This window comes from Oncorhynchus gorbuscha, linkage group LG16 (genome assembly GCF_021184085.1).
Source record: "Oncorhynchus gorbuscha isolate QuinsamMale2020 ecotype Even-year linkage group LG16, OgorEven_v1.0, whole genome shotgun sequence".
NCBI classification, from domain to species: Eukaryota; Metazoa; Chordata; class Actinopteri; order Salmoniformes; family Salmonidae; genus Oncorhynchus; species Oncorhynchus gorbuscha.
In genome coordinates, this window is record NC_060188.1 from 73,777,706 (window position 1) to 73,802,494 (window position 24,789).

The 24,789-nt window shown below is 45.8% G+C and overlaps 1 protein-coding gene across 1 annotated transcript in view; it reads left to right on the top strand.

The window, feature by feature from the left end:
• Positions 1 to 24,789, top strand: part of LOC123998993 (roundabout homolog 1-like) — a 172,793-nt gene that overhangs the window by 119,874 nt on the left and 28,130 nt on the right. The window contains 2 exon segments of the mRNA XM_046304297.1: positions 11,657 to 11,814; positions 23,568 to 23,688. Coding sequence (XP_046160253.1) covers positions 11,657 to 11,814; positions 23,568 to 23,688 — 279 coding nt within the window.

Genomic DNA, 24,789 nt, shown 5'->3' on the forward strand with positions numbered 1-24,789 from the left:
GGATTTAAGAGTAGAAAGCGGTGTCAGGTCCACTGGTTCAAGGAAAGAGACTGTCAGGATTACTTTACAAAAATACTGCAGAGGAGGAATTACGTGGGGCTGATGGATGAGAGGGAGAGCCAATGTGATATAAGGAAGAGGGAGGATGTGGAGAAGAGTGAGAAAGAGAGGGAGAAAACTAGTTTAGCAGATTGTGTGGTGTGTGTGCGCGTGTGTGTGCATGTGGATTATCCTGCAAAATCACCTAATGTTCTTAGCAATTTAAAGTAACTGTCCAGTGAAAATGTACATTTTAAAAGTTAATATTTTGTTAATAATGTTGTTCTATACTCGTAAAACATACATTTGAGAAAACTCACTTCAAAAACCCCATCTCAAACAGACCATTTAAAAAATGCTTGCTTTTCCTCATAAAGGATGATGTCATCCTACTGAGGAGGATGAGCTGGCCAATCAGCAGTCTACTCTCATTAATAATTTTAATGACGAGTTTGCCCAAACCACACCATTCCAACACATAAAAGCTGTTTTCAACCTATATAACTAGCATTTAACTCATATTGCAATGAATTATAGGTAATGTATCATAGATATCTGGAAACACTGAACAGTTACTTTAACAACAATGCTTAAAACATCAGTTCCACCAGGTTGTTTGTGCGCTAACTAATCATGCTTTTACAACACGCTGAAGCTAGGAGACTCTTTACACAGAAAAGGAAGGGGAAAGTGATACCTAGCAGTTGCACAACTTCCTCGTGTAACCCATCCCTTCTGAATCAGAGAGGTGTGGGGGGCTGCATTAATCGACATCATCAGCACTTGGGAAGCAGTTATTCTGAGGTTTTTTTTCCAACTTCCCGGCTCTGGGATTCAAACCAGCAACTTTTAGGTTACTTTCCCAACACTCTTAACCGCTAGGCTACCTAGAGTTTTCATGGTTCAGTTTTTGTTCCTGTCTCAAGTAAATGCAGCCATGATTTTGTGTCCCACAAGGCATGCCTTTTATCATGCAACATGGGAACAGCTGTTTCTCATCAGGCCCCAGTCACTTAGCCAATAAGCTATCCAGCAGGTCAGTCATGTGCAGGCCTTTAGACTGCCTGTAGTCAGCCAGTGTTCTCCTTGGTCGCTGGATCAGATCAGAGGGGTGATCACACGTGAGACCGAAAGAGTCAGGCCAAAATGTATCCAATTAGAGGGTCATCCCAATTTGTTCTCCCATGTCCACGCTGCTCATCAGGCATCTCACCCTCCAGCGAGGCGGTCTGCCTGAGAGGAGAGAGCTTGGGCCATCTGGGAGTGATTACCCATGCTGTACTTCTCATTGTTTCGTGTTTGCTTTCCGTGAGGCTGAGCGCTGGGCTCTGCTCTCTCTCTCTCCCTGTTCTGTTGGCTGGGCTCCCCTGGCCTGGCGTGTTCAGGGTTTAATCCTGTGTTATTTATGACTGGTAATGTTGGACAGAGTTGGCTGGTACGCAGGCCAAATTAGCACAATTTAGATGCTTCATCAGGAGCAGGAGTCTGCTCAGGGATACGTAAAGAGAGATGCAAAAATATTCCCCTCTCGCACTCTCTATAGTTATCTCAGTCTCTGTCTCATTCTCTCTCTATTTTTGTTTTGCTCTCATTTTCTCTCTCTGTCGTGCTCTCTAATCTTCTCTCTTTCTATTTCCCTCCCTCTTATTTTTCGATGGTCTCAATCCATCCATCCCCCTCTCCATCTCTCTCTTTACCTCTCTCTCACCATCTCTGTTTTTGCCTCTCTCTCTCATCTCTGTCTTTAGCTCTCTCTCACCATCTCTGTCTTTACCTCTCTCTCACCATCTCTGTCTTTACCTCTCTCTCGCCATCTCTGTCTTTACCTCTCTCTCGCCATTTCTCTCTTTACCTCTCTCTCACCATCTGTCTTTACCTCTCTCACCATCTCTGTCTTTATCTCTCTCTCGCCATCTCTGTCTTTACCTCTCTCTCTCATCTCTGTCTTTACCTCTCTCTCACCATCTCTGTCTTTAGCTCTCTCTCGCCATCTCTGTCTTTAGCTCTCTCTCGCCATCTCTGTCTTTACCTCTCTCTCGCAATCTCTGTCTTTAGCTCTCTCTCGCCATCTCTGTCTTTACCTCTCTCTCGCCATCTCTGTCTTTAGCTCTCTCTCGCCATCTCTGTCTTTACCTCTCTCTCGCCATCTCTGTCTTTACTCTCTCATCTCTGTCTTTATCTCTCTCGCCATCTCTGTTCATCTCTGTCCTCTCTCTCGCCATCTCTGTCTTTAGCTCTCTTTCGCCATCTCTGTCTTTACCTCTCTCTCGCCATCTCTGTCTTTAGCTCTCTCTCGCCATCTCTGTCTTTACCTCTCTCTCGCCATCTCTGTCTTTAGCTCTCTCTCGCCATCTCTGTCTTTACCTCTCTCTCACCATCTCTGTCTTTACCTCTCTCTCGCCATCTCTGTCTTTACCTCTCTCTCTCATCTCTGTCTTTAGCTCTCTCTCGCCATCTCTGTCTTTACCTCTCTCTCTCATCTCTGTCTTTAGCTCTCTCTCGCCATCTCTGTCTTTACCTCTCGCCATCTCTCATCTCTGCCATCTCTGTCTTTAGCTCTCTCTCGCCATCTCTGTCTTTACCTCTCTCTCTCATCTCTGTCTTTAGCTCTCTCTCGCCATCTCTGTCTTTACCTCTCTCTCTCATCTCTGTCTTTAGCTCTCTCTCGCCATCTCTGTCTTTACCTCTCTCTCGCCATCTCTGTCTTTACCTCTCTCTCACCATCTCTGTCTTTACCTCTCTCTCGCCATCTCTGTCTTTACCTCTATCTCACCATCTCTGTCTTTGCCATCTACATTCACTGCATCTCATCTTCTCCCATTTCCAATTTCAGCAGGGGCCCTGCTAGTGTGTCTAGATCTAATCTTACAACAGTGTACATTTTGGAGCATGTTGTGGGGTCTGGAGTCCTGTCCCACTAATCATATATGTGTTCCTTGTGATGCTGCTGGGAGCTGGCAGCCAGAGGATACAGGAAAGGATTGTCTGTGGCCCATGACTGGAAAACTGACCATTCTGCCTGCCATTTTGGGGGAGATGTGAGTTTTCTTTGTATCCAGTTCAGCCTGTGCCTCACATGTGGAGAGTTGAGGAATTGCGGTGGTAGTTTTCTATTTTCTCCTGGCAGAGCTCAGTGTTCTCTGAGCTGAGTCTCTCCTGTCTGGGCTAGTTTACACTGCTGTGTGGTAGCAGCTCCCCGTCTTCATTACTGTCACAGCCATTAGGACACACCGACAAGACTGCCAGCCATGGTCTTCTAATATGACGTCTCAGCAGCTGTTCCCAATATCCCTCATTCCCTAAGTTAACATACAGTACCAGTCAAAAGTTTGGACACACCTACTCATTCAAGGGTTTTTCTTTATTTGTACTATTTTCTACATTGTAGAATAATAGTGAAGACATCAAAACTATGAAATAAACACATATGGAATCATGTAGTAACCAAAAAAGTGTTAAACAAATAAAATTATATATTTTATATTTGAGATTCTTCAAAGTAGCCACCCTTTGCCTTGATGACAGCTTTGCACACTCTTGGCATTCTCTCAACCAGCTTCAAATGGAATGATTTTCCAACAGTCTTGAAGGAGATCCCACATATGCTGAGCACTTATTGGTTGCTTTTCCTGCGGTCCAACTCATCCCAAACCATCTCAATTGGGTTGAGGTCGGGTGATAGTGGAGGCCAGGTCATCTAGTGATTAGTGGAGACACTCCATCCTTCTTGGTCAAATAGACCATACACAGCCCAGAGGTGTGTTGTGTCATTGTTCTGTTGAAAAACAAATTATAGTCCCGCTATGCTGTGGTAGCCATGCTGGTTAAGTGTACCTTGAATTCTAAATAAATCACAGACAGTGTCACCAGCAAAGCACTCCACACCATCACACCTCCTCCTCCATGCTTCCCGGTGGGAACTACATATGCGGAGATCATCTGTTCACCTACTCTGCGTTTCACAAAGACATGGCGTTGGAACCAAAAATCTCAATTTTGGACTCATCAGACCAGAGGACAGATTTCCACTGGTTTAATGTCCATTCCTCGTATTTCTTGGCCCAAGCAAGTCTCCTCTTATTATTGGTGTCCTTTAGTAGTGGTTTATTTGCAGTAATTTGACCATGAAGGCCTGATTCATGCAGGCTCCTCTGAACAGTTGATGTTGAGATGTGTATTTTACTTGAACTCTGTGAAGCATTTGTTTGGGCTGCAATCTGAGGTGCAGTTAACTCTAATGAACTTAACCTCTGCAGCAGAGGTAACGCTGGGTCTTCCTTTCCTGTGGCGGTCCTCCAGTGAGCCAGTTTCATTATAGCACATCATGTTTTTTGCGACTGCACTTGAAAAAACGTTCAACCTTCTGGAATTGTCCGCATTGACTGACCTTCATGTCTGTCGTTTATCTTTGCTTATTTGAGCGGTTCTTGCCATAATTTGGACTTTTACCAAAAAGCTCTATATTCTGTATACCACGCCTACCTTGTCAAAACACAACTGATTGGCTCAAACACATTAAGAAGGAAATAAATTCCAAAAATGAACTTTTAACAATGCACACCTGTTAATTGAAATGCATTCCAGGTGACTACCTCATGAAGCTGGTTGAGAGAATGCCAAGAATGTGCAAAGCTGTCATCAAGGCAAAGGGTGGCTACTTTGAAGACTCTCAAATATAAATATATTTTGAAATTGTTTAACAATTTTTTGGTTACGACATGTTTCCATATGTGTTATTTACAGTTCAGATGTCTTCATTATTAGTCTACAATGTAAAAAATAGTACAAAATAAATAAAGAAGAGTCCTTGAATGGGTAGGTGTGTCCAAACTTTTGATTGGTACTGTATATACTGTATATGCACTGTTTAAGGGAGGCGGAATAAATGGCTTGACTTGCCATGAGTGCTAGTGGCTGTTAATGAAAGCGCTGTAACGGATGGAGAGGGACTGGGAGTTGAAGGTTAGGGGGCGCAGAAGGGAGGTTCGGTACGATGTTCCTGAATCCAGAAAAGCCAAAGCTTCTCGCTCACTGTCAAACACTTTAATAAGCATTTGCTACCGGTACTACTCGTTCCCTCTCTGCCTGTCTCCTACTTTGTCTTTATATCCCTTTATTTTGCTTTCCTACAACCTGTGATTTGGGAGGTCAAAGACATGCTCCGGAACTTTGGCAACGTCTAAGTATTTTTGAAACTTCGCACACTGGGCTGGATGTGTCAATGTGCAGTATGATGTAGTACTCAATTTTCAGGGACCAGTTTTGGCTTGTGAGCGCAACTTTCAGAACTACTGTCCCAAAAAAAATGATACAGAAGTACTGGATTATCCCTTTTGGCTGTGGAGTGTGAGTCCAAAATGAAGTGTTGTCTGTCTGGGCTTGGGGCTGTAAATGTCAGAGGTCCAAAGTGTACTTCACCCAAATGTAATTACCCCCTCGGTCAGTGTTGTTGCTCTTAGAGCTACGCTAAACTGAATTTGCCTTCACAGCTACAGTAAAAAATAGCAGTGACAGATAACTGAGAATTTGACCTAGAATAATCAATACCAAATCATTCCAGTACAAATGGTAAACAGCATTCCATTCAGTAGTCTCAGTTAAACACTCAGTTATTCAGTGGGACTCTAGCTGGTATGATTACCAGTTATGTCACACATGTATTTATCATCAGGCTCCCGTGGCCACTAACAATATAGTCTATTTTGACAGACCTACATAACTTTGCTGCACCGATAAGGTTGTAGCGTCGCAAGCAACGTGAGTGAGTATGCAAATTCTATTCATACCCAAATGTCAGGCAATTCTGTGATTACTCTCATTTGCATACATCACTGGTGGTTTGCATAGATGGACTTACATGGCTTTTACAACATGCATGTTCCCTTGATAACCACCAGCTGTTAAATATGACAGTTAGACATTCTGGAAGACTCTAGAAAGTTTTTTTTTGTGATGAGTTCATGTAAAATGCATTTTTTAGCTGCAAGACATTATTCACTTTTTAGTGCACACAAATTCACCCTAGACACAGAGGAATGTCTTACAATACAGTACAATGTAACATAATGGCATATTGTGTAATGAAATCAAATACAGTGCCTGGTACTGAAATGTAGGGTAATGTAATGTGCTGCAATGTAATCTATGCAGTGAAATGTAATGTAATGTAATCTGGTTTGGGGAGACAGTGTTGATTAAATGCTGGCAGCAAGGGGACTGGGGAGAGGGGGGGGCATCATTAACTGTATTGGGAATAGAGCCTGCCAGCTTGTAGTCCTAAAACCTGGAAATAAGATACATCTGGTTTGTTCAGCCATTCCTATGGGGAAAATGAACGGGGAAAAATGTGGGTTTTGGGATAAACGCTGAAAATAAGTTCTGACGTTAAACACAGGTTTGTTTATATCTTTTATACGTTTTGTTCTATGAGATAATCAGTTAACATGACCTTTATGCATTATGAAGCATTTATGTGCTTTTGTAAATGAAGTAAAAGCTTCAAAATTCACAAAGGGTGACGTTAACTGATGAAGATTATCTCATAGAACAAAACATATAATATGTTTAATGACTGGGACTCTATAATGACTGGGACTCTGGGATTGACTGAAACATCCTGGACTGGGCTGAAATAGCTGCTCTATTTGTTCTACTCTTCTCCTTTCTTCTTTTGTCTTCTCTTCCCATCTCTTACCTTCTCTTCTCTTATATTCTCTTCTCTTCCCATCCTTTCTCTTATTTTCCCATCTCTTCTCTAGGCCTCTGTTAGCTAGGTCAGTACGCCAGTATGTTCATCCCTTCTTCAAGTCCAATCAGTGTCTAAATATCACCAGGAGTAGATACAGTAGCTACATTAACTCATTGTCTCAGTAGACAAAACAGAGCCTCACACAAACGTATGATACCATTACCACTCCCCTCCACAGCCGTAAATATTCGCTAACTACCATTACACTGTCATTGTGTCATTACATTTACATTTACATTTAAGTCATTTAGCAGACGCTCTTATCCAGAGCGACTTACAAATTGGTGCATTCACCTTATGACATCCAGTGGGACAGTCACTTAACAATAGTGCATCTAAAACTTAGGGGGGGTGGGGTGAGAGGGATTACTTAACCTATCCTAGGTATTCCTTAAAGAGGTGGGGTTTCAGGTGTCTCCGGAAGGTGGTGATTGACTCCGCTGTCCTGGCGTCGTGAGGGAGTTTGTTCCACCATTGGGGGGCCAGGGCAGCGAACAGTTTTGACTGGGCTGAGCGGGAGCTGTACTTCCTCAGTGGTAGGGAGGCGAGCAGGCCAGAGGTGGATGAACGCAGTGCCCTTGTTTGGGTGTAGGGCCTGATCAGAGCCTGGAGGTACTGAGGTGCCGTTCCCCTCACAGCTCCGTAGGCAAGCACCATGGTCTTGTAGCGGATGCGAGCTTCAACTGGAAGCCAGTGGAGAGAACGGAGGAGCGGGGTGACGTGAGAGAACTTGGGAAGGTTGAACACCAGACGGGCTGCGGCGTTCTGGATGAGTTGAAGGGGTTTAATGGCACAGGCAGGGAGCCCAGCCAACAGCGAGTTGCAGTAATCCAGACGGGAGATGACAAGTGCCTGGATTAGGACCTGCGCCGCTTCCTGTGTGAGGCAGGGTCGTACTCTGCGGATGTTGTAGAGCATGAACCTACAGGAACGGGCCACCGCCTTGATGTTAGTTGAGAACGACAGGGTGTTGTCCAGGATCACGCCAAGGTTCTTGGCGCTCTGGGAGGAGGACACAATGGAGTTGTCAACCGTGATGGCGAGATCATGGAACGGGCAGTCCTTCCCCGGGAGGAAGAGCAGCTCCGTCTTGCCGAGGTTCAGCTTGAGGTGGTGATCCGTCATCCACACTGATATGTCTGCCAGACATGCAGAGATGCGATTCGCCACCTGGTCATCAGAAGGGGGAAAGGAGAAGATTAATTGTGTGTCGTCTGCATAGCAATGATAAGAGAGACCATGTGAGGTTATGACAGAGCCAAGTGACTTGGTGTATAGCGAGAATAGGAGAGGGCCAAGAACAGAGCCCTGGGGGACACCAGTGGTGAGAGCGCGTGGTGAGGAGACAGATTCTCGCCACGCCACCTGGTAGGAGCGACCTGTCAGGTAGGACGCAATCCAAGCGTGGGCCGCGCCGGAGATGCCCAACTCGGAGAGGGTGGAGAGGAGGATCTGATGGTTCACAGTATCGAAGGCAGCCGATAGATCTAGAAGGATGAGAGCAGAGGAGAGAGAGTTAGCTTTAGCAGTGCGGAGCGCCTCCGTGATACAGAGGAGAGCAGTCTCAGTTGAATGACTAGTCTTGAAACCTGACTGATTTGGATCAAGAAGGTCATTCAGAGAGAGATAGCGGGAGAGCTGGCCAAGGACGGCACGTTCAAGAGTTTTGGAGAGAAAAGAAAGAAGGGATACTGGTCTGTAATTGTTGACATCGGAGGGATCGAGTGTAGGTTTTTTCAGAAGGGGTGCAACTCTCGCTCTCTTGAAGACGGAAGGGACGTAGCCAACGGTCAGGGATGAGTTGATGAGCGAGGTGAGGTAAGGGAGAAGGTCTCCGGAAATGGTCTGGAGAAGAGAGGAGGGGATAGGGTCAAGCGGGCAGGTTGTTGGGCGGCCGGCCGTCACAAGACGCGAGATTTCATCTGGAGAGAGAGGGGAGAAAGAGGTCAGAGCACAGGGTAGGGCAGTGTGAGCAGAACCAGCGGTGTCGTTTGACTTAGCAAACGAGGATCGGATGTCGTCGACCTTCTTTTCAAAATGGTTGACGAAGTCATCTGCAGAGAGGGAGGAGGGGGGAGGGGGCGGAGGATTCAGGAGGGAGGAGAAGGTGGCAAAGAGCTTCCTAGGGTTAGAGGCAGATGCTTGGAATTTAGCGTGGTAGAAAGTGGCTTTAGCAGCAGAGACAGAGGAGGAAAATGTAGAGAGGAGGGAGTGAAAGGATGCCAGGTCCGCAGGGAGGCGAGTTTTCCTCCATTTCCGCTCGGCTGCCCGGAGCCCTGTTCTGTGAGCTCGCAATGAGTCATCGAGCCACGGAGCGGGAGGGGAGGACCGAGCCGGCCTGGAGGATAGGGGACATAGAGAGTCAAGGGATGCAGAGAGGGAGGAGAGGAGGGTTGAGGAGGCAGAATCAGGAGATAGGTGGGAGAAGGTTTGAGCGGAGGGAAGAGATGATAGGATGGAAGAGGAGAGAGTAGCGGGGAGAGAGAGCGAAGGTTGGGACGGCGCGATACCATCCGAGTAGGGGCAGTGTGGGAGGTGTTGGATGAGAGCGAGAGGGAAAAGGATACAAGGCAGTGGTCGGAGACTTGGAGGGGAGTTGCAATGAGGTTAGTGGAAGAACAGCATCTAGTAAAGATGAGGTCGAGCGTATTGCCTGCCTTGTGAGTAGGGGGAAGGTGAGAGGGTGAGGTCAAAAGAGGAGAGGAGTGGAAAGAAGGAGGCAGAGAGGAAAGAGTCAAAGGTAGACGTGGGGAGGTTAAAGTCGCCCAGAACTGTGAGAGGTGAGCCGTCCTCAGGAAAGGAGCTTATCAAGGCATCAAGCTCATTGATGAACTCTCCGAGGGAACCTGGAGGGCGATAAATGATAAGGATGTTAAGCTTGAAAGGGCTAGTAACTGTGACAGCATGGAATTCAAAGGAGGCGATAGACAGATGGGTAAGGGGAGAAAGAGAGAATGACCACTTGGGAGAGATGAGGATCCCGGTGCCACCACCCCGCTGACCAGACGCTCTCGGGGTGTGCGAGAACACGTGGGCGGACGAAGAGAGAGCAGTAGGAGTAGCAGTGTTGTCTGTGGTGATCCATGTTTCCGTCAGTGCCAAGAAGTCGAGGGACTGGAGGGAGGCATAGGCTGAGATGAACTCTGCCTTGTTGACCGCAGATTGGCAGTTCCAGAGGCTACCGGAGACCTGGAACTCCACGTGGGTCGTGCGCGCTGGGACCACCAGAGTAGGGTGGCCGCGGCCACGCGGTGAGGAGCGTTTGTATGGTCTGTGCAGAGAGGAGAGAACAGGGATAAACAGACACATAGTTGACAGGCTACAGAAGAGGCTACGCTAATACAAAGGAGATTGGAATGACAAGTGGACTACACGTCTCGAATGTTCAGAAAGTTAAGCTACGTAGCAAGAATCTTATTGACTAAAATGATTAAAATGATACAGTACTGCTGAAGTAGGCCAGCTGGCAGTGGGTGCGTTGTTGACACTACACTAATCAAGTCGTTCCGTTGAGTGTAATAGTTTCTGCAGTGTTGCTATTCGGGGGCTATTCACACAGCAATACCAGTGTCAGGCTGGTATTGCTGTGTGATTAGTGTGCTTAGGGTTGCAAAGCTACCGATTGTTTACCAAAGTTACAGGAATCTTCAGCAATTTAGGTAATTAAGAGAAAATCTACGGCAATCTATCGTAACTTTGGTAATTTATACTTTAATAAAACTTGTTTTATTCATATAGAGTATTCATTTTTATATCTGCGTCCATATTGTCCACGAGTTTCTAGTAGATAGACTATATGGTTCAACAGAAAATAATCTAATCAAAAATTGCATTATTTTCAGTTAACTCTGCAACTCTTCCAACTATTGACTTTTTTCACAACTGTTTGAGTCCGAAACATTGACCACAATGCAGTAAAGGATATTTCATGCTGAAACCCTCATATTGAACACCAATATTATTCACTAAGTTGATGGTTTATATTTAAGATAATGTTTTACAGCTTTGTCATTACATTTTTTTCTTTGAAAATCATGTTATTTCATATATTTTACATGTGATAAAGCCACACAGAGGGCCAGAGATAATCAAAGACACCTTTGATAATCTGAAGTACCCAAAAGGGATTCTAGATGTCTTGTGATAGATTACTTAAAATACTTGAATGATACCAAAATTCAGGAAGGTTACTGGTAAACTTCTAAACTTTACATTAATATACCCTCCCTTTGCAACCCTATGTATAATGTATCGAGATGTTGCGTTAATGGTCCTTAAACCTTTGAAGATGTTGAGTGTGCGTTTTTCACCTAGCTAGCTTGTTAATGGCTCTTGCGAAATCTCCACCTATCTCTCTTGAAGTGTTTGATGAGGAAACATGGTATGGTATGGTATGGTATGCTTACCTCACACTTCAAACAAAGTTCATGGGAGTCGTAAATGGGATTGTGATGCAAATGTTTGCTTGTGTGTTTGTACGTTCCCTCAGGGTTGGAGTGGAGAGTGACAGTGGAGCGGCACGTGGGAGAGAGCTAGTCTAATCAGACAGAGAGAGTGGTAGTCCTATACCACTAAAGCACATCAGGGATTTGGCCCAGCCCCCCGAGACCACTTTACACTATAGCATTATATCATGTCCAGATACCTCAAGACTCTATCTATCTGTGATGGACATGATTGACTGCCTCTGCTCAGACTTCAGAGTGTTGTCATTACACATCGAGAGTCTGGTCATTATAGTCTTGAATATTTGACACGTATACCCTGTCCATTGGTGCATTCGTGAAACATTTTTTCTGTTTTATTTCTGTTTCATTTCAACCTGCAATGCTAACAGGCCATGAACCCCTCCGCTCTTCTGTTCCACAGTACTGCGTGATGACTTTAGACAGAACCCAGCGGATGTGATGGTGGCGGCGGGGGAACCTGCCGTACTGGAGTGCCAACCCCCCCGTGGGCATCCTGAGCCCACCATCTCATGGAGGAAAGACGGTACCAACATCAATGACAGGGATGAGCGCATCACGGTAAGACATAAGCTCCGTTAACCTCGGAGCACACTCTGTGTAGAGCATACACTGCACTGCGCTGGGCCTGCACGTCACACACACACACACACACACACACACACACACACACACACACACACACACACACACACACACACACACACACACACACACACACACACACACACACACACACACACACACACACACACACACACACACACACACACACACACACACACACACACACACACACGCACGCGCACAAACACGGCCCAATGCTTGCTGGCGGAGCTCCAGGAAGATCAGTGTCTCTGTTGGCAGACGTGTGGCATAATGAAGAGAAACAAGTGCATCATCTATTTGACAAACATAATGAAATCATATTGCACTGTGGTTTGGCCAATCAATGTCTATTTGGAACAAAGGCTATCTGGGGAAGCGTGAAAATGAATCAGGGGAGGGTGTGTGTGTATGCAAGCATGTTTGTTTGCTTGTTTGTCTGTATAGGGGACTTGGTTGTTGGGATCCAAGGCTTATCCTCCTCCGGATTGACAGTTAGTCTGTCTCTGAGGGACTCCAATAGACAGAGCAGCTCTCCTCTACACCAACAAGAGGGAGGTGGTGGAGAGAGAGAGGGCCTTCTGAAGGAAATACAAAGGCTGTGTTGGCTTTGTACTTCCCTCTTTTCTCCTGATTTATGTCCAGGATATCATGAGGACCAACACCCATCTACCTACAGTATATAAAATAAAATACGAAGTCAAAATCAACTAAGGTCTTGTAGTGTCAAGTCAGGGAAGCCATGTTGGCCCCAGTCCCTATAGCGCATGTGGTTTTCCATGGTGTACTGGCTCAGTGTGTAAACAGAAGGCCAGCTTGGTTTCTGCCTCATAGCTATAGCTCGGCTCATTGGACTAATGGGCCTGCAGATAAGACTGTTTCCTAATGAGTCCTCAGGCCCTGTAAACAACACAGCACTGGTGATGGAGTGTTGTGTTCTAACACAACATCCATTCCCAAAGTTGTTGTTGTTTCTTAAACCACGGCGAGTTCCGGAGGTCTGTTGTGGTCAAGCTTGAAGTAATGGGGTGAAGGACGTTTGGGGGAAGGTTTTGAGTGGGTGGGCATTGGACAAGTGGCCAGTGGTGCAGAACAATGCATCAACATGCCTTTACTAGACTATGGGGATATTTTATATATGAATGCTTCCGCTCAGTGTTTGAGATCAATTCACACTCTTTACCATGGCACTTTGAGATTTATTTTAAACTGCAAAACCCTTACGCACCACTGCACTTTATATACCAGGTTTGGCTGGCCTTCTCTAGTCACTCGTAGGCTCAGTCACTGGTATACTTTTATTTACAAAGCCATTTTGGGTTTACTGCCTTTTTATTTGAGCATTTTATTGTTCAGAAATGTGGTGGGTCGTCTCTTCGTTCGCTTGACTTCATCCTGCTAACTGTTCTAAATGTCCCAACTGAATTTGGTAAAAGTGCTTTTATGTACTCTGCGCCATCGTCTTGGAACACCTTACAAAATACTTTGAAACTGGAAGAACTTGTCCCGATTGGTGTTTTTAAGTCACTGATGGAGGATTCTGAGGCTGATTCCCTGACCTGTCAATGTTTTTAATTTGCTGTTTTATAATCTTGTGAATTCAATGGTTTCTACTAGATTACTTGTAGTTTTTCATGTTGTCTGTCTGTAATTTTTTGTAATGACTTGGTGCTGCCTATCTTGGCCAGAGCGCTCTTGAAAAAGAGATTTTAATCTCAATAAGCCTTTCCTGGTTAAATAAAGGTTAAATAAAATAAATAAAAACAAGAGTACTTCTAGATAGAGTACTATACTGTGGCATAACATCATATAACACCCTATATTGACTGTAGTGGGGTCAGGTTCGGTGGTGATGCGGCAGATGCGTAAATAGAGGGGAACGCAGGAAAGGAAGGATGAGAGCGAGAGAGAGGGATAGGAGAGAGGAGGAGGACAGGAGTGATGTATTTGCTGGTGTTGTTGTGGATCTGACGTTGAGAGAGCGAGTAGTCCCATTCACCAATCTACCAGTTGTGAAACAGGGAAGGAACTCAGGGGGTATGCTAATTTGGTATAGAGCAGAACTAACTCACTCTATTGCATGAATAAAAACAGGAACATTTGGCTAGAAATTCAAAAGGAAATGATCTCAACATAGAAAAATGTCCTCCTGTGTGCTACCAATATCCCACTACTAGAATCCCCATAGTTAATTGAAGACAGCTTCTTCGTCCTGGAGGGGGAAATCAATCATTTCCAGGCACAGGGACATGTACTAGTCTGTGGCGACCTAAATGCAAGAACTGGACAATAACTTGACACCCTCAGAACACAGGGGGACAAATACCTACCTGGAGGTGACAGCATTCCCTCCCCCATATGGCCACCTAGGCACAACTACGACAACATAACCAACAAAAACAGGTCACAACTCTTGCAGCTCGGTCACATGCTGGGTATGTACATAGTCAATGGTAGGCTTCGAGGTGACTCGGTAGGTACACCTTAAGTATAGCTCATCTCTTTGCAGCAGTACTGTAGACTACTTTATCACTGATCTCTACCCTTGAGTCTCTCAGAGCGTTCACAGTGAGCCCACTGATACACCCTATCAGATCACATCAACATCACACTCTCCTTGAACAGAGCAATACTCAATCATGAGGTATCAAAGCCAAATGAACTGAATAATATTAAGAAATGCTATAGATGGAAGGAAAGTAGTGTGGAAACATACCAAAAAACAATTAGGCAACAACAAATTCAATCCCTTTTAGATAACTTCCTGGACAAAACATTTCACTGTAATATTGAAAGTGTAAACCTGGCTGTAGACAACCTAAACAGTATATTTGACCTCTCAGCTTCCCTATCAAATCTAAAAATTTCAAGCAGAAAATCGAAGAAAATGAACAACAAAGACAAATGGTTTGATGAATAAGCCAGAAACCTAAGAAAGAAATTGAGAAACCTATCCAACCTAAAACATAGAGAAACAGAAAACCTGAGCCTACACCTTCACTATGGTGAATCACTAAACCAATACAGAAAAACACTACAGAAAAAGAAGGAACAGTACATCAGAATTCATCTCAATGTAATTGAGTAATTCATAGGCTCTAACCACTTCTGGGAAAATTGGAAAACACTAAACAAACATCAACACGAAGAGTTATCTATCCAAAATGGTGATGTATGGGTAAGCCACTTTTCCATCTTTTTGGCCCTATAACAAAAAACAAACAGCAAAAACATTATACATGATCAAATACAAATCTTAGAATCAACTATTAAAGACTACCAGAACCCACTGGATTCTCAAATTACATTGAATTAATTACAGGACGAAATGCAATCCCTCCAACCCAAAAAGGCATGTGGTGGTATCCTCAATGAAATTATCAAATATACAAACCAAAAAATCCAATTGGCTGTACTTAAACTCTTTAACATCATCCTCACACTCACACACTCACACTGAATGTATCACACTCCTCTGACCTTTGTCCCCCATTACATTCAGGGTAATGTGATGACACTTTAAAAGTTGCCAACACCACAGGGGGGTGGAACATGAAACAGGTCCTGGCCTAGTGACCTCTGAGACCTCTGGGATTTGAAACCTGGCCACTGCCCTCTCCCCTCATCTCCCTTCCTCTGCTCCTTCCTCTCCCCTGCTCCCCCCCCCTCCTCTCATCTCCCCCTCATCTCCCTCCCCACTTTTATCCACCCTATCCACTCTTCTCCCCTTCCTCCCCCTCCTCTCCCCTTCCAATTCAATTCAAAGTCTTTATTGGCATGGAAAACATATGTTTACATTGCCAATGCAAGTGAAGTAGATACACTCACAGAAGTTCCAAAAGAATAAAAACATTTCAAATGTCATATTATGTATATATACAGTGTTGTAACGATGTGCAAATAGTGAAAGTACAAAAGGGAAAATAAGTAAACATAAATATGGGTTGTATTTACAATGGTGTTTGTTCTTCACTGGTTGCCCTTTTCTTGTGGCAACAGGTCACAAATATTGCTGCTGTGATGGCACGCTGTGGTATTTCACCCAGTAGATATGGGAGTTTATCAAAATTGGGTTTGTTTTCAAATTCTTTGAAGATCTGTGTCTTTAATATTGTCAGGATGTGCAGGTTAGGAAGTGCATCTCAGTTTCCACCTCATTTTGTGGGCAGTGTGCACATAGCCTGTATTCTTTTGAGAGCCAGGTCTGCCTACGGCGGCCTTTCTCAATAGCAAGGCTATGCTCACTGAGTCTGTACATTGTCAACGCTTTCCTTAAGTTTGGGTCAGTCACAGTGGTCAGGTTCTCTGTTTAGGGCCAAATAGCATTCTAGTTTGCATCTGGCCCCCAGTGCGTCTCCTTGGGCCGGCTTACATGGCACCAGCCTTGCGCTCTGCATAGCCCAGTGCGGGCTATTCCACCTCGCCGCACTGGCAGAGCGATGGAGAGCATTCAACCGGGTAAGGTTGGGCAGGCTCAGTGCTCAAGAGCTCCAGTGCGCCTGCGCGGTCCGGTCTATCCAGTACCACCTCCACACCCCAGCCCTCCGGTAGCAGCTCCCCGCACCAGGCTTCCTGTGCGTGTTCTTGGTCCAGTCCCACCAGTGTCAGCACCACGCATCAGGCCTACAGTGCGCCTCGCTTCTCCAGCGCTGCTGGAGTCTCCCGCCTGTTCAGCGCAGCTAGAGCCTTCCTCCTCTACAGCGCTACTAGAGTCTCCTGCCTGTTCAGCGCAACCAGTGCTGCCAGCCTGCATGGAGCAGCCAGGGCTGCCAGTCTACATGGAGCTGCCAGTCTGCATGAAGCAGCCAGAGCTGCCAGTCTGCATTAAGCAGCCAGAGCTGCCAGTCTGCATGGAGCAGCCAGAGCTGCCAGTCTGCAAGGAGCTGCCAGTCTGCAAGGAGCTGCCAGTCTGCAAGGAGCTGCCAGTCTGCACGGAGCTGCCAGTCTGCACGGAGCCGCCAGAGCTGCCAGTCTGTAAGAAGCCGCCAGAGCTGTCAGCCTACATGGAGCAGCCAGAGCCGCCAGTCAGCATGGAGCAGCCAGAGCCGCCAGTCAGCATGGAGCAGCCAGATCCGTCAGTCTGCCAGGATCCGCCAGTCAGCCAGACTCTTCCAGATCTGCCAGTCAGCCAGACTCTTCCAGATCTGCCAGTCAGCCAGACTCTTCCAGATCCGCCAGTCAACCAGACTCTTCCAGATCCGCCAGTCAACCAGACTCTTCCAGATCCGCCAGTCAGCCGGGATCTGCCAGAACTGCCAGTCGGCCAGGATCTGCCAGTCGGCCAGGATCCACCAGTCGGCCAGGATCCGCCAGTCTGCCAGGATCTGCCAGATCCGCCAGTCAGCCAGGATCCGCCAGTCAGTCAGGATCCACCATTCGGCCAGTATCCGCCAGTCAGCCAGGATCTGCCAGATCCGCCAGTCAGCCAGGATCTGCCAGATCCGCCAGTCAGCCAGAATCCGCCAGTCAGTCAGGATCCACCAGTCGGCCAGGATCCGCCAGTCAGCCAGGATCTGCCAGATCCGCCAGTCAGCCAGGATCCGCCAGTCAGCCAGGATCCGCCAGTCAGCCAGTATCCGCCAGTCAGCCAGGATCTGCCAGTCAGCCAGGATCTGCCGAAACCACCAGCCAGCCAGGATCTGGTAGATCCATCAACCTGCCTGTGCTTCCTCTCACTCCTGAGCTTCCTATCACTCCTGAGCTTCCTATCACTCCTGAGTTTCCTTTTACTCCTGTGCTTCCTTTGTTTAGTTTATTTTATTTTTACAGGGACAGTGCACATTAATCAATGTTTCAGTAAAAGTGCCGGTTTTAGCCAGCCAGCTAATTTTCAACCGCAGTCCCTGGGCAGGTTATTAAAAACAATTACAATATAGACAATAGCACCATAGAACAAGCAAGACATAGCAACATAGGACAAGCAAGACATAGCATACAGACAGAGCAACATAGGACAAGCAAAACGTAGCAGACAGAGCAACACAGAACAAAAAGCAGCAAGACAAAATTCATAAAAGCAACAAAGTGTTTCCACACCTCACAAGCTACAGACAACAGACAACATGGAAAGCGGCAACAAAGCTAGGGACCATGTTCACAAATCTGATTGACCTTTAGCCATGTCTTCAAGCATTTTGTGAAAGTGTGATATGTGGTGCAGTTATGTGTGTCTGATGGCAGTGTATTCCAGACATGGGAAGCTCTCACAGAGAATGCAGATTTACTAAAGGTGTTTTTCCTTAGGGGAACTATACAGTCACCACTCATGGCAGACCTTGTGGATCTGCTGCCATATGTCTGGGTTTTCTGTTTAACAAAAATATTGAGTGGAGGGGGAGCCAGGCCATTAAGGATCTTGAATACAAGACTTGCGTCGGTGTATTGCACAAGATTTTCCCAACTCAAGAGCTCATGTTTTCTAAGGATGTGACAATGATGATGGCTATTGGGCTTCCTATCAAGCACTTTGAGAGCCTGTTTGTAGACAGACTGAATAGGTTTTAATGTTGTACAGCAAGCTTGGGCCCAACTAGTCAAGCAGCTTCCCCTCAGGCCCGATCTTCCCCTCAGTCCCGAGCTTCACCCCAGTATCGAGCTTCCCCTCAGTCCCGAGCTGCCCCTCAGTCCCGAGCTGCCCCTCAGTCCCGATCTGCTCCTTAGTCCAGTGGGGTTCTGGGTGAGGACTACTAGGCCATGGTCGGCAGCGAGGGTGGACTATCCAAGGACGCGAGGAGGAGGGACTAAGACAGTGTTTGAGTGGAGTCCACGTCCCGCGCCGGAGCCGCCACCATGGACAGACGCCCACCCGGACCCTCCCTATATTGTTTTGAGGTGCGTTTGGGAGTCCACACCGTAGGGGGGGGGGGTTCTGTCACGCCCTGGTCGAAGTATTTTGTGTTTATCTTCATTTATTTGGTCAGGCCATGGTGTGACATGGGTTTTTGTATGTGGTGTCTATGTATTGGGATTGTTGTTTAGTGGGTGTTCTAGTTAAGTCTATGGCTGTCTGAAGTGGTTCTCAATCAGAGGCAGGTGTTTATCGTTTGTCTCTGATTGGGAACCATATTTAGGCAGCCATATTCTTTGTGTGTTTCGTGGGTGATTGTCCTTAGTGGCATTGTTCCTGTCTCTGTGTTAGTTTACACTAGTATAGGCTATTTCGGTTTTCGTTTAGTTCATTAAGTTCTTTGTTTTGTAGTATTTGTATTGATTCGTGTTTTACGTTTGTTTATTAAACATGGATCGCAATCTACATGCTGCATTTTGGTCCGACTCTCCTTCACCACAAGAGAACCGTTACACTAGGACCAGTTTGCTCTGGTTATTCTCTCTGTAGGCGATGGCTTTGTTATGGAAGGTTTGCGAATCGACCTCCTTCTAGGTGGTTGTAGAATTTAGCAGCTCTTTTCTGTATGGTCTCGACCCCGCCCTGTGCAACTGGGTACTGGACTTCCTGATGGGCCGGCTCCAGGTGGTGAGGGTAGGCAACAACATCTCCACCCCGCTGATCCTCAACACTGGGTCCCCACAAGGGTGCGTTCTGAGCCCTCTCCTGTACTCCCTGTTCACCCACGACTGCGTGGCCACGCATGCCTCCAACTCAATCATCAAGTTTGCGGACGACACAACAGTGGTAGGCTTGATTACCAACAATGACGAGACGGCCTACAGGGAGGAGGTGAGGGCCCTCGGAGTGTGGTGTCAGGAAAATAACCTCACACTCAACGTCAACAAAACTAAGGAGATGATTGTGGACTTCAGGAAACAGCAGAGGGAACACCCCCCTATCCACATCGATGGAACAATAGTGGAGAGGGTAGTACGTTTTAAGTTCCTCGGCATACACATCACAGACAAACTGAATTGGTCCACTCACACAGACAGCATCGTGAAGAAGGCGCAGCAGCACCTCTTCAACCTCAGGAGGCTGAAGAAATTCGGCTTGTCACCAAAAGAACTCACAAACTTCTACAGATGCACAATCGAGTGCATCCAGGCGGGCTGTATCACCGCCTGGTACGGCAACTGCTCCGCTCACAACCGTAAGGTTCTCCAGAGGGTAGTGAGGTCTGCACAACGCATCACAGGGGGCAAACTACCTGCCCTCCAGGACACCTACACCACCCGATGTTGGAAGGCCATAAAGATCATCAAGGACAACAACCACCCGAGCCACTGCCTGTTCACCCCGCTATCATCCAGAAGGCGAGGTCAGTACAGGTGCATCAAAGCTGGGACCGAGAGACTGAAAAACAGCTTCTATCTCAAGGCCATCAGACTGTTAAACAGCCACCACTAACATTGAGTGGCTGCTGCCAACACACTGACACTGACTCAACTCCAGCCACTTTAATAATGGGAATTGATGGGAAATGATGTAAAATATATCACTAGTCACTTTAAACAATGCTACCTAATATAATGTTACATACCCTACATTATTCATCTCATATTAATACGTATATACTGTACTCTATATCATCTACTGCATCCTTATGTAATACATGTATCACTAGCCACTTTAACTATGCCACTTTGTTTACATACTCATTTCATATGTATATACTGTACTCAATACCATCTACTGTATCTTGCCTTTGCTGCTCTGTACCATCACTCATTCATATATCTTTATGTACATATTCTTTATCCCCTTACACTGTGTATAAGACAGTAGTTTTGGAATTGTTAGTTAGATTACTTGTTGGTTATTACTGCATTGTCGGAACTAGAAGCACAAGCATTTTGCTACACTCGCATTAACATCTGCTAACCATGTGTATGTGACAAATACAATTTGATTTGATTTGAGTTGATAAAAAAAAATAATTAGCGGTTATTTGCCTAATACTGCTCTGCGTGCATTATTTGGTGTTTTACCATGTACACAGAGGATATTTTTGCAGAATTCTGCATGCAAAGTCTCAATTTGATGTTTGTCCCATTTTGTGAATTCTTGGTTGGTGAGCAGACCCTAGACCTCACAACGATTTTCAGCCAGAGCGTGACAGAGCATTCCTCTCCCCTCCTATCCCGTTCCTCCCTATCCTCTCCCCTCTTAACCCTCTCCTCCCTCTCCTCACCCCCTCCTCCCGCTCCTCTCCTCTCCCATCTTCTCCTCTCCCACTCTTCCCCTCTTGCTCTCCCTGTGTAACACATGATGACTTTTATGGCCTGGGAGAATATGTCAGTGTGAAGAGGGAAGGTCAGCCTCCTCTCAGCAGGTTGCATGTATTGTGGGGGCGAGAGGGGCAAGGGGGGACAAGAGGTGGTGAAGAGGGTTAGTATTTGTGTGGGGCAGAGAAGGGGCTGGAGCTAGTCTGCTGTAAATCAGGCTGTGAGTAGATTAGCTATGACTGCTTGGCTGGTCTTCCCAGCATGGTTTACATACAAGAAGTTGTAACCTAGTGGCCTGGCCACATCAGGACTCCTCCACTTCCCTCCTCTCTGACAGGCTCTGGTACCTTATGATACCTCTCCACTCACTAAACAACCTCACTATACACTGCACTTTACCACTGGGAAACAAGAGGTGGGGACAATAGAAAGGTTTTCCTTCACCGATCCTCACCCTAGTGTTTGAATAGCAATCTCTCTTTCAAGACATTTTAATGTTATTTGAACATTTCTGATGTATGATTAGGCTTTTACTTATCAGTTATGTTTGCAGAAACCCTGATTCCATATTTTCTGCACATAGGTTCTTCTTTGAAACCAGCATAATTCTCCAACTCAACCATCCAAAGTTATTTCCCATTACAACAATCCTGCTGCATGTCACAGTACAGTATCTCTAGGCTGGTGTTGTAGCAGTGTTCTCTGAGGCCTGAGATGGTGTGGGCTCACTGCTTCCTCTTTCAGTGGAAAACAACCTGTCAGGCACTGCCCTCCCTGCCACGCAGCCAGCCAGCCAGCCGGGGCAGCTGGGAATGCACACTGTTTACTTCTTAAAGCTTTTGCCTTAAACCTACCAGAACTTTGTCTGAGCTCTATAGCAGTGGTCACCAACTGGTTGATCGCCATCTCCAAGGTCTTCATAGTCGATCACCAAACATTGCTGTAACAAATAACAATGATAAAGTCTTTGCGTCCCTGCTTTGTTCGTTCGGTAAGTACTCTTGATTCAGCATGCAAAGTGTTCCAATTTTGAACCATTTCATGTATCTAATTGTAGAACTCTGCATACCTGGCAGGCCCAGAGAGCAAATCAAGTGCACCTATAGGCCTACTGCTGGCCAATCAGATCACCGTATCTGCACAGTTTCCTCGAGACATCGGCTGTAAAAAGAGGCCTCGAGTGCACAGGAAAGTGGATGCTATGAAATTTCAAAACGGTTAAAACAATGACTAGAGAAAGTCTCAGTGAAAACAGCAAAGAGCTGCTGTTTTTATAAGTAAGTTGTTATTCAGCACTGTCAACCGTTTCTTCAACACTTTTATAAGCCATAAAATGTGCGTTCTCCCTACATCCACTCACACTAAAACCAGCACTGCAGCAGCAATGAAAGAGTATAGCAAAGGGTTACGATAGGCTTACGCTGTTATTGTTAGTGGCTTGTCTTTTTTAATATTGAGGAATATTTCACTTTCTCTGGTCATAAGAGTAACAACATGAATTGGTGCATGAGACAGAAATAATGCAGTGTGACTTGAGTTTTGTCATCAGCTGGAAGACTGTGTCCCCTTTTCTCGGCGGAGGGAAGGAGAGCGGGGGGACTGAGACGGGTGAGAGGCAGGGTTATTTCTGCTCCGTCCCACCCCTCAGACTGACCATCCGATGCAGGCCATCAGTGCAGTAAAATAAAAATGCTAATGATTATGCTCACTCAGCTGTGCCTCACAAGTAATACAACAAATTACTATAATCTATTACCAGTGTGATCATGTACCAAACATTTTGAAGTATTATTTCGAAAAGGTCTGAGAAGAACAACATTTCAATTCAAGCATAGACAGGATGCAGTGATAATGTATTGGGCATATAGTCGACTGCACAAACATTGCTTAATAACTGTTTTTAATAGGTTAAAATGTTGCATGTTTTTTAAGTCATATTCTTTTTAATAAATCTGAGCGGTAGATCTCAGCTTGCTTGTGGACTTGCCTTTTGCTTTGATCTTGACTCAGAAAAGGTGGTGACCACTGCTCTGTAGTAATGTCAAATCAAATCAATATTTGTCACTTGTGCCAAATACAACAGGTGTAGTAGACCTTACAGTGAAATGCTTATTACAAGCCCTTAACCAACAATTCAGAGTTTAAAAAAAGTAATTAAGAAAATATTTGCTAATTTTTAAAATAAATAAAAAACATTTAAATACAACGTACCACAATAAAATAACAAAACAGAGGCTGTATACAGGGGGTACCGGTACAGAGTCAATGTGTGGGGGTACAGGTTAGTCAAGGTAATTGAGGTACATGTCGGTGGGTGTAAAGTGAGTAGCAACAGCGTACCAAAGGGGGTCAATGCAAACAGTTTGGGTAGCCATTTGATTAACATTTAGTAGTCTTATGGCTTGGGGGTAGAAGCTGTCCTAGATTTAGTGCCTTCTAAACCACAAATAATTTCACCAAATCGCTTTTTGAGAGCCTTTCAAAGCATAACTTGCCTTATTCAGTGTGGTGTTATTTATATTTGGTTTATATCGGTATCTAGTTACAGATATGACTTAAAAACTTCTACATTTCTTCCCTCCATCTTTCAGATCCGCAGTGGGAAGCTGATGATCACCAACGCCAGGAAGAGTGACGCAGGGAAATACATTTGTGTGGGGACCAATATGGTGGGAGAGAGGGAGAGCGAAACTGCAGAACTGACTGTTCTAGGTAAGAGTCTGTCTGTCTGTCTGTCTGTCTGTCTGTCTGTCTGTCTGTCTGTCTGTCTGTCTGTCTGTCTGTCTGTCTGTCTGTCTGTCTGTCTGTCTGTCTGTCTGTCTGTCTGTCTGTCTGTCTGTCTGTCTGTCTGTCTGTCTGTCTGTCTGTCTGTCTGTCTGTCTGTCTGTCTGTCTGTCTGTCTGTCTGTCTGTCTGTCTGTCTGTCTGTCTGTCTGTCTGTCTGTCTGTCTGTCTGTCTGTCTGTCTGTCTGTCTGTCTGTCTGTCTGTCTGTCTGTCTGTCTGTCTGTCTGTCTGTCTGTCTGTCTGTCTGTCTGTCTGTCTGTGAAGGTCAAAGAGTCTGCATGTCCCCTTGGTAAAGGTTTTTCTCCCTGGCACATAATCCAATAATGGAACAAGTTACATAACAATGGCCCCCAGCCCTGCAGCTGTGAAGGCATTTCTCATGAATCCTAAACTCAGGGTGACCCTGTCTTCCCACCGTGACCCCTGCCACCCCCCAGCTGTCCTGGACCAGGTTGTATCCCCACCCTCATCCCCCACTCTCAATCATTCTTCTTGCTGCCAAGTGTCCCAGACCACTGACTCCTTGCCTGGTTCCCCTCTCCACCCCCACCTCCACCCTATGCTGTCCCCCTCTCTACCAGCACCCCACCCCCTCTCCAAACACTTCCATTGTAGCAGACTGAGACATCTTATCACGGGAACGGGAACGGGTAGGCTAGGCTGGGCTACTGGCCAGGGCACACCACACACATTTACAATGCCTAGTAAAAACTTCTAGGGCTAATAGAATAATACTGTGTATTGAATAAACAGATCTGTTTTCAAATGTGCTATGGGACCAATGTCAATAAAATGGCCCTAGTTTTAACAAGCCCTACTAGTTTTAAGTGGATTTAAGTTGTTTTCATTCACATACATGAATGTGTTTTAGTGAAAACACTGTCCCCGTGGGTGAAAGAGGGTGAAACACGGGGGAATGTGGGTGTGGTACATCCGTCCCATGGAGAGAGAGTTACAGGGGGCTAATGGTATTCAGAGGTAGCGTCTTTAGGTGCTTATCTAATAGCTTTGTATAAGCTTGATTTTGCA